The sequence below is a fragment of the Egretta garzetta genome, unplaced genomic scaffold (assembly GCF_000687185.1).
Source record: "Egretta garzetta isolate BGI_Z169 unplaced genomic scaffold, ASM68718v1 scaffold602, whole genome shotgun sequence".
Lineage (NCBI taxonomy): Eukaryota > Metazoa > Chordata > Aves > Pelecaniformes > Ardeidae > Egretta > Egretta garzetta.
In genome coordinates this window covers 66,306-78,213 of record NW_009258893.1, presented here as the reverse complement: position 1 = coordinate 78,213, position 11,908 = coordinate 66,306, and the positions used below count along the sequence as shown (strand labels likewise).

The window sequence follows — 11,908 nt, the reverse complement described above, 5'->3', positions numbered from 1 at the left end:
CCCCCCCCGGCGTGGCTGATGCCGAGGGCGCGCAGCGAGAGCCTGCTGGCTGGCTGGGAGAGAGGCGGCGCGTGAGTTCAGCAGCTGCTTCCCGCAGCCTCCCTCTGCCTTGGAGAGGAAAGCACTCACACAGTCCTTCCCGGCTTCTCTTCCCAAGGGTCCGCTCCCACCCCCTCTGCTCAGCGGCCAGAAACACGAAGCTTACCGCAGTGCTAAGGTTCTGACTCCTCCTCCTCGAATACTGAGCCTAGTCCGTTCAGTTTCTGAAAACAAAAACTGAGATGTGGCCTTAAGGCTGCGTACCCATTTTACTTCAACCCTGGAGAAGTGGTAGCCTGCGGTAGCTCCCTGGAAGCCCTTTGGTTCATTAGCCCCACTGGTGCTCAGTGCCCTTGCACCCAGCGCAGCAGAGAGGTGTTGCGGAAGGGTGCTGGGAGGGGTAGGGCGGTGATACCCTGCTTCGCGGGGCCGTGTTGCTCTTGGAAAGGCTGATCTCCTCCGCTTCATTACCTAATGTGTGTTAGCGAAGGAGAGATCCCGTTGTACTGGCTTTGCCTCATTTCAGCAGTACTACTCAGGCTTCGAGGCTAGACAGACCGGGGGACCTACGTGCAACAACAGGAGTGGCCAGCTTTGGGCTGAGACACGCAGGATCCATCAGCCTGGTGACGGGCGACCGAATGCGCGTCTGCACATGGTGTCTTGCAGAAATAGGCAGGAGTTTGCTGGGAGGGACGGAGTTGGAAACTGTGGGTGTGTTAAATACATAGTCAAAAGAAGATGCAGGCGGTTCTTCATCAGCGTAGCTGACGGTGAGATTGTGCGTGTGCTGCGGTTATATTGGGCACTGCTCAGGGACAAAGCTTCAAGTCACATGGATACACCTGACCTCTTTATGCCTCGGTTTTCGGAACCTTACATTTGCTGAATTCACGCTCCGAGGAGAATCAGACACTTGTAAGAATCTAAATCAGCTGTAATGAAATGTTTTCACTCCTTGTGGGCGTGCGCATGGTAGGAGAAGTGGTCGTGGTTGGAATGGGTGGTTGCTCACACCCTTGAAGCCGCTGCCTGTGTTTGCAGCTGGGGTGCACTTGCCACCCCGTGGCAGTGAGCGATGTGCTGCTGTCTTCCCCTCTCTCTCCCTCCGTTTGCTCACTGTGTTTCGGCGTCACGGTCCTGGGCTCGCAGCATGCCATTGCAATGGGAAGCGGGAAATTCCCTTTCTTCTCCTTCCCTCCTGACGTTCCAAGGCTTTCAGCAATTTTGTATGTAAAGCGTCAGCACGTGAGAGACGGCTGGTGTGGTTTTCCTTTACCCCTCATCCTGACATCATCTCCAGCTTACGTGGGCCCTTCCACCAGTATCAGATCACTTCAGACCTTGCATGCCATCAAGGCATTAGTGCTCTGGAAGCTTTTGGGTGCTAAAACGTACGTACTTTCAAGGGGAGATGGGACAAAATCACTGAAGGGAAAACCCGGACAGTTTATGAAATACACCGAAATTAAGAAGTCCCTAGGCCACAAATTACTTGAATCTGTTAGAGTATTTGGAAGGAACATCAACATGTACCTCACCTATTTCTACATCACTTTTTTTTGTTCTATTTCATATCTGCCCTTGGTGCTGCTAGGGGCAGGGAAACGGGTTATGTGAAACTTTGGCCAGGCTCAGTATGGCAGGTCTTGCATTGCAGAGACTTGCGTGGTCCTGCTACCCTGTTCCCGAGCACCGTGTTCAGTATTGCCCCTTTAGAGGGCTGCCCTCGCGGGCACGGTGTGCTTTACTTCATAACCACTCTTGTAATCCGTGAGATCGATGCAAGCCAAACACTCCCATGGTGTGTGATGGTGCTCTGAAACCCCCCTAACTGTTTTGAATGGGTTTGTGCTTGTGTTATTAATTGCACATAATCTGGAAAGACCTGTTCTCTTTTTGCTGTTGTGGAGGGAAATACCAAAGAGAGCTTCTGTATCAGTGTGAAAATCCAGCCTGCGCGTTGCTGGTGTCTGAATGTAAAAATGTGTCATTGAAAGGAAGACAGAGACATACATTCCAGGAATTTGAAGCCCCAGCTTGGAGCGGGGCCATGTTTTACCAGACATGGTATGAAACAAGACCCTCCCTAACACATCTTGCCGTTTCAAGTCACACTTTACCGCAGCGTAGACTAAATATGTGCTGCTTGTTCAGCTCATTATTCTTTACTTAACAGGAAATACATTCTTTACTTTGAAAGGATGACAGTGATAATTGGCGCTGAGGCGTTGCTGTCCTTCTAGAACTGACTCTTCGCTCTAACATCTATCATTCTGTGATAGCTTTTAGTCCTGATGCTTGTTGTGCAGGATTTCTTACCCAGAAAAACACAAGAGTTACTCAAGAGTCCAGGGGCGTAATGCGGAGTAGAATCATAGAGCAGAATCATAGAATCATTAAGGTTGGAAGAGAGCTCCAAGACCATGAAGTCCAACCATCAACCCATCGCCACCCTGCCTACTAAACCGTGTCCCAAAAAGTAAGGACATTATGACTGGTAAAAATCCCCTGGGGTGCCCGCTGCTGGTCTGAATTATGGAGGTGAGCAGGTAACTCTGATGGGAGAGTTTGTGAGGTTTCTTTCTACTATGGTAGCAAATTATTTATTGTGAACTGCCCTGTGTGGTTGGTGGTGTGCCGGGGGGCTGGCGGGGCTGTCTGCCCCCTCCGCCCCGCAGCACCGGGGGGGGCTGGTGGCCACAGGGGAGTGCGGCCCCGATCCGTCCTGGGTGGGGGTGCGGAGGGGCTCTGAGGGGCACGGCACCGTCTCGTTTGCCCACCTTCCTTTTCTGTTTTGGTTCTGTGGCTAAGGTGCAAAAGGTATTTGCAAAAAACATTATTTCAGTTACATTTTGGTACTCCTTGGGAGCTGTTGTGATGTGAGGCTCTTCCCGCCATAGGAAGAGAGTGCGATTGCCGCTCAACAGTTCTTGAATGAGACTGAATGTTGGAGGCTGAAATGCTGCTTACAGGTGTCAAAAGCATTTCCAGAACAGAGATTGCACGTTCTTTCCTCATGCGATTTTTTTTTTTTTCCTTAAAACAACATTCTCATGGCAATATTGTAATGAACACTTGAATGTTATAGTCCAAAGTGAACATTTAATCCATATTTCTAGACACCAGCCTTAATGCATGTCTTCACTCAGAAAATCTACACATCAAAGGGATATGTATTTTATCTCCCTTTTATTAAACATGGGGGGATTAATACTCCACTCTGAAAGAGTGGTCTGGCTTTTTGGTTTGAAGCCACTGCTATTAATGAAGAGTAGGTTGTAAGTACCTGTATGCCACAGCTCTTATTGCATCACAATTCTGTACAGGCTCTTGATTCTTCTAATTCATTTCATGAAGCAGCTATGCTTTGATAATTCGTTAGCTCTGCTATTACCAGACCGGTAAGCGAGGTGTGAGTACCGCTGCAAGGTGATTCTTCAGCTGATTGTGTCTGAGACTCACAGGAAAAAAAAATACTCTTCCACTTCCCGCGGGGGGAGAAGGTGGGAACAGCACTGATGGATGTGTTGATAAAGGGTGTCAGAGCCGGTTTGCCTGGAGGGAGGATGCTGGGAAGCACAGAACATTGTTATTTTAATAAGCGTAAAAGAAGGATGAACCCAGCACCATGACGTGGCCAATTTTTCTGCTTTTACAGATGTATGAAGGGGTAGGGACCAAAGAAGTTGCTGTGGAAAGACGACCCTGGGAACTCAAATGTTTTAATGCCTATTTAGCCTGTTGTGGTCAGCATTCGGTAAAGAATACAGATTTGATGTTGTGGCTTAACGTTCCACGTAGCTCGTCTCCAGGCAGCCTTTCTCTACTCCAGAGGAGAAGTTATTTGCTTCTTTTTCTTCTCTCCTACCTGTACCTTCATGGCTGTTCCACTTACCATGAATCAGAGAAATGTTTGCATTAACAATTTGTTTTCTTTATACTGTTTAATTGATTGCTGTAAGTTCATGTTCAGAACAGGGATCTAATTCACTCTATTTTTCCTGGTTCAGACTGGGGGGGGAAAAAAGAGGCTAGCCTCATGGCTGAAATTTTTGAGTATGTTGGTAGGTGTCATAAAAACTCCTTTTGCAGAACAGTGCTTTATTTGTGGATTGTCAGAGTGTCACAGTTATGTCTTGGCTACAAGTCCTGAACACTATGGGCCATGAAGTCCTGAACCAAAGACTGTGCTTTCAGCTGAGCTTCGGGTGGAAACTGAGAGCTGTGACACTGAAGGCATATCCTGAATACTGATTGCTCCTCAGAGGTCTGCTCTTTTTCAATGATTTTTTTTTTTTCTTTTCTTTTTGAAAATGGAAAGGCAGCGCTTGAAATGTTGTGTTCCTTCAAGAACTTAGTAACTCATTTAAAAGTTGAAGGGTTTGTGGATACTGCTCGTTGCTGAGTCTTTAATGCACTACCTCGGAGACAGAAGCCGAGGCGTTCTGCATCTCGGTACGGTCTCTACAACAACGTAGGGCACCGCGCTCCATCGCCGGCCTTCGGGAGCGGAGTCCCCTAGGGCCGACCAGTCGCCTTGTAATCAAAATGATGATGAAATTGTTATGTATCTTAGTTTTCAGCATTGGGGTGATGGGAGCGAATCGGTTAACTACAAAACGCAACCACCAACGCTGCTGCCTTCTCTTCTGTACAGCCCTGCCCAGCTGAACACTAAGTTCAGGACAATGAGAACAGGATATGGTCTGTAGTTTTAAGGTCCTTATTAATGGAGCTGAAGCTCTAGGCACTGTGCACCTGTCAGGGGAAGAAGATGAAGGGTAATTCCGTGCAACGGACCAAGAAAGTTGGCTAGGACTACCGAGAGAGAGAGCCCAGTAGGCAGGAGGTAATTCTGGCAGGGGGAGATCGCGACCACCGACTCATTGACCACCTACCCAAATGATACCACCTACTCAAAAGAGAGCAACAGAAGTGAACAACTGAGTTTGAGCAGTAATTTACATAGGAAGCGAGAGAATTTGTACCAATCGTTAGAGAGAATGTTACTGATTATGTATGAATGTAAGGAATATGTATATATTTGTTATAGATATAACCTGACTGAAACAGGCGCTAGGTATGCACGTTAGGGGGAGCGATCCCCCGCGCATCCGGCGCCGTGAATAAAGAATGCCTGCCTTTTAACACTACCTTGGTGTTACGAGGTTTATTCCTCCCAATTTCGGTGACAACCTGGCCAGTCGCAGGAGCGGAGGGGCTCTCAAGAAACAGCCACAACCCAGGACCTTGCAATGGGTCCAGGGATGTTGGAGGAGGCCGGTGGTGATACCAAAAATTACAGCTTGTGGAAAACTCTCTAAGACTCCTCCTTGAAGTCTTAGAACGCAGATTCTTTATTCACGGCGCCGGGTGCATGGGGGATCTCTCCGACTGACGTGTGTGCCACACAACCAAAAGCATACCGTTCATATGGGACAAGGGTGCACATATTCATCATATTTCCTGGAAAAGGCAGTCTTGTGATAGTGGGTTCCCGGAATTCATTTACACGTTCTCCTCCCGGTCAGGCGTGCTCAGTGATTTGAGTCCGTGGACCTTGGGGTCCCCAGTGGTTGCTGTAGAGGGGGCTCTCTGTGCCCTTTCCATGCACTCTGAGCCTTTCTTCCACATATGGCATGAGTTGGCTCCCTGATGGGTTTGTCGCAGCCTGTTGTGGTATGTGCTGGTTTCAGTTAGCTATTGTGCACTTACCTTGGCTGCTGATGTTCTTAGTTCCCCTTATCTTAATGTTCAGGGTGTGGCTTAACGATCTTGTTTGAGGTCTGTTGATCTCGTGACAAAGAGATGCTATTTCTCACCTGTTCCCTGTGAGTTATATTTTACAGCTATCAGGCCGAACCTTGCAAAGAACGTGTAAGTTTTACATCCTGTATCACCAGCAGTGTGGCCAGCCGCGTCGGTGTCCTGTCTGTCCATCCGTGTCTGTGTGTCTCTGGGATATGCGTTTGGCTTTGCTGTTGCTTGACGTGCTGTTGCGAGCACGTCCCTCAGCCGGGGCAGAGACCCTGGGTCCCCAGGCACTGGGCTGGGCTCCAGTGGCCGGGCAGGTCTGTACTGGGTAGCACTGGTCTGTACTGGGCAGCACCAGACTTCAGCAGCTGTGCCGGAGGGTCCTGGGCTGGAGCATCTGGTGGAAGCAGCCACACTCCTAACATCCCTTTAATAGGAAAAATCACCATTACACTCGGGTTTTGCAATGTACAGTGAAGTCTTACTTGGGTGTCATTGGTTCCAGTGCAGCCAACACTTAAGTGTGAAATCCTGGGTGTAAATATCCCACTTTGTGCCAATCCCGTACCGCTGGGCCACGTTTTTGTGATGTTGACCTAAGTGGCCACAGATGGTGGTACTGCACCAGGCTCTGGCTGGAGGGTGACTGTTGAATGTGCAGCTTTGTTTATTCAAGATGTGCTCCTGGTTTTGGAGCTAAATCAGGAAGAGAACAGGAGGTGGAATTACCTTAATGACAGAGGTCTCTGAGTCTCCCAGCCTGTCACTGTACCTCGTGTCCCATCAGTTGGGAACTGGTGCTTCTGAGTTTGCATGCAATTTGCTGATCGAAGCTGTGGTCATCCTGCAGACTTCCCTGCTTGTAGAGAGTAATTAAAGTGCGAACGCTTCAGTTGCGTTGTGAATCTTGAGATTCCACATACTGGAAAAAAAATGAATAGGTCTTACCCATCTGCTGCCTCCAAAAACCTGATGCTTTTAGCTGTGTTCTTTGTTAACGACTGACTTTCCCACTCTTCATTAGATGTGATTTCAGCAGTCAATGGCTTTTTGCAGTGGCATGTAGTGGTACTTGGCAATACTGGCATTGCATTGGTTGGAAACTGCAGGTTCAAAGGGGATGTCATGGTTTTGTTTCGGTTGCAAGTGTTTATTAACTAGAAAAGCCGTCCTTTTGCCCTTGGCTTTGTATCTTCACTTCCCTGTCGGAGGTGTAATGTTACCTTCTGTGTTGCCATTCAGGTTAGGTCTGTACAGCAACAGCGTACCCATCTTATTTTCATTGATACTTTCCATTAAAGTATGTATGGTTACTGTTGGTTTAACTCTTGATTAAAGCAGAGTCGCTCTGCCAGAGGAAGTAGCACAGATTTGTATCTGTCACCCGTGAAACAGTAGGGGAGAACTCGGGCTGTTCTGGGCGGGGCAAAACTGTCTGAAATGAGTCTGCCTGAAGTTACGTAGGAGAATGTGTGTTAGGATGACTTGCCTTGCATAAAATGTTCTAATGAACTTTTTTTTGGTGTACTTTTTTGTTTACAGTTTTATTTGTTTTTTCTTTTTCTTCCTCAATGTTCCTGATGTTTATTATGTCTTTCTTTTATTTTGTAGAAAAAAACAGCAAGTGCTGATGTCAGCCAGCCCCCCAAGCCACAGGCAAGTGGAGCACCTTCTGCTGTTAAGGTAATGCATACTTAAGGAAATGGTCTCTTTTCAAAGTGAAGAGGGTATGATGTGACTTCATCCCCTGCAATGGGATAAAAAATGGGTTTTTTTGCCAGCATTCAGCAACACAGAGATGCTCTTCATGACTTGCTGGAAATTGTAGTGAACTGAAATGAAAGAGGAGCACAAGTCAGCAGAATGCCAGCATTGACTTCCTGAGGACATAGGCTTGGTAACATTCTCTCCTTTCAGGTGTTCTTTGTTAGTCTGCTCGTTACTTTGAAAAATCCTGGTCCCATCGATACCCGTGGCGAACTTCATGTGGCTTCTGGGGCCGTGGCTCTTTTTTCACCCGTAGATACTGTTCGTATGTTTGGACTCTGGCTACTCAGCGGGACCTGATGAGCTGAAAGGACCGATAACTGCCTTTGCTTTTGCCACCCCTGGAGCAGCTCAGTTGTTGAGGAAGTTAGTGTAAGAGGTGTTACAAGGACGACTCGCATGTTGGAGCCCAGTTGATACTCCGCGAAGAGAAGCGGGGATGTCAGTGAGCGTGCTCGGGTCTTGCAAAGGGTTGCAACAGGGTGTTCAAAACAGGCTTTCTGGTGGTGGTCACACGTGAACGGATGGCTGTAGTTGGTAATCACTGTTCAGTGTGTATTTGTAATGCGCCTCACTCAAAAGAGAGAAGCTGCAATATCTTCTGTTGAGGTCAAATAATAATTTGACAGTTCAGTAAGTTTGGTGGAATTTAAGAAGGTTTAACAGTGATTTGGCAACGTTCAGTAAACTTGATGGCAAGGTTCACCTTATTACTGTATGGAAGAAACACGCAAAGGAAAATTGAGTTAGAATCGAGTTAGAATTCTCACACTCGCACAGAGACCAGAGTCGCAAAAAGAGGGCCCTCCCATTGAGTCAGGAGGTTCAGAGTGGACCCCCTTGCTTTCTAAATTCCTTTTGGAGCCTAGGTGCTGCTGGGTCCAGTCTTAGTTTCAGGCTTGAACAATGGTTTATGTCTAATGGAATTACCCATGCTTATAATAATATTGCGTAAGTACATGGGTTAGTAGCATTTCATAGCAGTAATTCACCATGCTGTCGGTCACTTCCCAAGGATCTGTCTGCCTTGTGTAAGGAAGGGTCTCTCAGTCTCGGGTAAGGAATCTCTAACCTTGAGTGGCGTCCCTGCTCAAGGGGAGTGTCACCTATAGCATGCAGTCCAGCTGCCATTCCAGGACAGCTCAAAATGCGCCCGTCCTGATGGTAATACTTGTAGAGTAGTTGGCTGCTAGTCAACAGTGTAGGCAAGACAGAGGTCTTCATTTTAGGTCTGGTATCTTATTCTGTACTTTGGTTATCTTACACTTCTGAGTTTCAAAATCACCTCTTGAAATGTTTTTCAAGACACCTTCACTCCCTTGTACGTGCGCCAGGGACTTTTCCAGCTTGCCAGTTCACGCCCAGGACGTGAGGGTGGTTGCTCCTTAGTCAGCCTGAACCAAAGTGTGGTGAGGAGTCAGTTGAATCCCCCATGGTATTCCATATCTGGAGATGCCCCATTGTTTGAAAGATCCTATTGGCAGGAAGTGTTCCTGCTTTTGAATGGGATTTTTTATTTTCTTAATCGATACTCCTAAAGATACCTCTTTGCTACCCAAGCAATTATTTTTCCTTTCTACTCAGTGAAGGAGGACACAAGGATATAAATCCTGTCATCCCTTTCTTTCAATGCTTTTGTCTGTCACTAAAGACAGCCCAGCGTTTTTGTGGCTTTTCTTTCTGTTCCTTGTACTTTGCCAGGGCCTTTCCCCTGCTGGATGTGTCGTCCATGTGTAGTTCCGAGGACAGCTGCAGAGGGTGGGATGCTCTCGGAGATAATCTTGCTGCATATCAGTCACCAGCTGCGCAGTCCTGTGGAAGCCTACATCTCATTTGCTAACACATCTTCAAGTCTTTTTTTTTTTTTTCTGTGTGTGCTTTCTATTACAAGTGTATCTTTCACATTAAGCGTGCAAGGTACAGTTTCTGGTGATGCTATTGAGCCAAAGAACTGGAAGGTAGCATCATGAAAAAAAACATGACATAACGTAATTGCCAGGAATTGCTTTGTGTTAGGTTATGACAACTTAGGCTGTGTATTTTATTCAGTACTTGGTGTTTCTCCAGTTTCTGTGACATTCCGAGTATTTATTGGTAAAGATTATGTACTATGAAAATACTTGCCTCATGCTGTCTAATATTGACTTTTAATCAATAGCTATTTTAAGCTTAATCTTTTTAGTTCCCGCTCAGCCATGACTACCTTTCTTCAGTTTGGCTACACCTTCTCTTAATTACATCTTTTAATTTTAACAATCTCCTGCAATCCTGTAGTGTTATTTAGAATAGAACAAAACCCACTTCTGTTCTTGTGGTTTGTGCCACCCATACTTTCTTTAAGCCGTTTGGCTAGCTGCATCCTTCTCTGCCCTTCTTTTTCTCTTTGTCTCTAAAAATACTTATTCAAAAGAAAAATTTTGCAGGGATTTTTTTTTTTTACAGGAATTTTATAGGAAAGGAAGTATTTCTTGAAAAGGCAAGGCAGCCTTTTCTCTGTTGCTGCAAAAATAGACCAAATCTCTTAATGCAGTCAAAAATATTCCACCAGTTTTTAGACAGCTTTGCCAGGGCTGTTTCTTCCTTTAATTTTCTCTCTGCCGTAGCCTTGGTGTGTCCTGTGGGCAAAATCTCTTTCAGTTCCTTAATCACTTTGTTGGTCAGTAATACTTTTTGTTAATGCACCCAATCCCAGACAAATTTCTAACTTTGAAGGGGTAGGTGAGGTGGGGCAGTTAAGTTGCTCCAGCTAGAGCTGTTGATTTTTTTTTAACCTACTCTTGCCCTATGGTGAAACTGCTTGCTCTAAATTGAATAGCCAGAGGGTTTCTTGATGCCTCCATGTTAGTCCTAAGTCATTTTTGTTTCGGTTAGTACATAATAATAACTGATGGCTTATGTTCTGCTTGGGTCACCCGTATTGCTGCATTTAAGATATGGGAACTTGTGTGTCGTGAATGCTTGTCATGGCTTAATGCCTGGCTAATATGTGGGTACTTAATTGTACAGTGACGGTGTCCTGTAATGCGGACTACTCCTCAGAGCAAGCACTTACCTGTCTGGCTTCTTTTTCGTTGCGCTGTGTATCTGCACTGCCGTTCTTTGTGTCTTAATTTTATCCCCCTGCTCTTTATTAATAGGCTCACTCTGGGGTTCCTGGCACTGCAGGCACTATTAACTCACTGCTTCTGCTCAGTGTCGTCTTACAGGGGGTTTATTCGGGTGCATACGTGTCTGTGTGGTGTAAGGAGTAAATGTGGCCTCCCTTGTCGCCTCTCGTTTATATCTGTATGGCTCTTGTGTTGCCTGTGTTAAGGGCGCCTAGGAAGTTGAATCGGGAGCCTTGGTGTGCCCGGTACCTGTATGACTCAAATCTAAATGGATGGTTTAAGGATATTGAACTGAAACGAATGTTCTGACTTCTTTCTATCGATCACAGGCCTTTCTTTCGTTTTTGATGTGAAGTCCTGTTTGACTGTTATTTTGTACCAGGGTCTCTTCAGTAAGCACATGCCTTGTAGCATAAATGGAGTGAAAAGTTAAGATTCAGGTAAGGTTATGATCGTCAGGAATGTTTACTGGTTGCTCACGAGCAGCCTCTTCCCCGGGTACATGAACTGCCAGGGTGCACAGACCAGGAGGTCATCGCTACCGTGATTAGCAGGCAAGGGGAAAAACTGAACTAACCTCCTTCCTCTGCAGAAGGTGCCCTACCAGCGCTGCTGTGTTTCCTTTCACAGCCTTTTAAATTGTTTTTGCCAGTTCCATAGCCAACAGGAAAGCCAATTTCTAGCTCAGTGTTCAATCATAGCTATTAATAGAAGGCACTGATATTTGAACGCAGCTGGATCCAGCTCTCTTTCTGGGATCTTCGTGTTCTTATATGGTAATTCTATGGATACCAAATGAAGTTTTGCTGCTTTTTATGTAGCAGGTTTTTGGCACTGCTCTTAACGAGTTCTTAATCAGTAATAATTTTGTTGCTGCCTGCTACAGCTTAGTGAAGTGGGAATGTTTGTCCATATTACTGTCATGGACAATTCATTGAAGCAGGGCTGGAAGAATTCGGCAACAGTGGAAATTCAGTAAGAATTATTTTTATTTCTGACTTGACTGATCTTGAATATTTCCAGAGGAAGCTTCTTGATCTTTTAAGATTTAAGAAATTTAAGGTTAGTTACTTTCATCTGGCATCCAAATTAACACTGTTTTAAAGGGGGTTTCGATCTGCTTGTGCAACAGACAGGAAAACAAGAAGATAAAGAGCAGTTACTAAATATCTTTGAGTAAAGTCACTCCTACTTCTGGAAGTTCTGTCACAAGTTTATCTAGATTATCATCAAAAGTG

General features: G+C 46.0%; 1 protein-coding gene across 1 annotated transcript in view; it reads left to right on the top strand.

Annotated features, from left to right (window-relative positions):
• CAST (calpastatin) overlaps window positions 1–11,908 on the top strand; it is a 70,442-nt gene that overhangs the window by 11,576 nt on the left and 46,958 nt on the right. Inside the window, exon 3 of the mRNA XM_035889759.1 lies at window positions 7,408–7,479. Coding sequence (XP_035745652.1) covers window positions 7,408–7,479 — 72 coding nt within the window. The remainder of the gene's footprint in view (window positions 1–7,407; window positions 7,480–11,908) is intronic.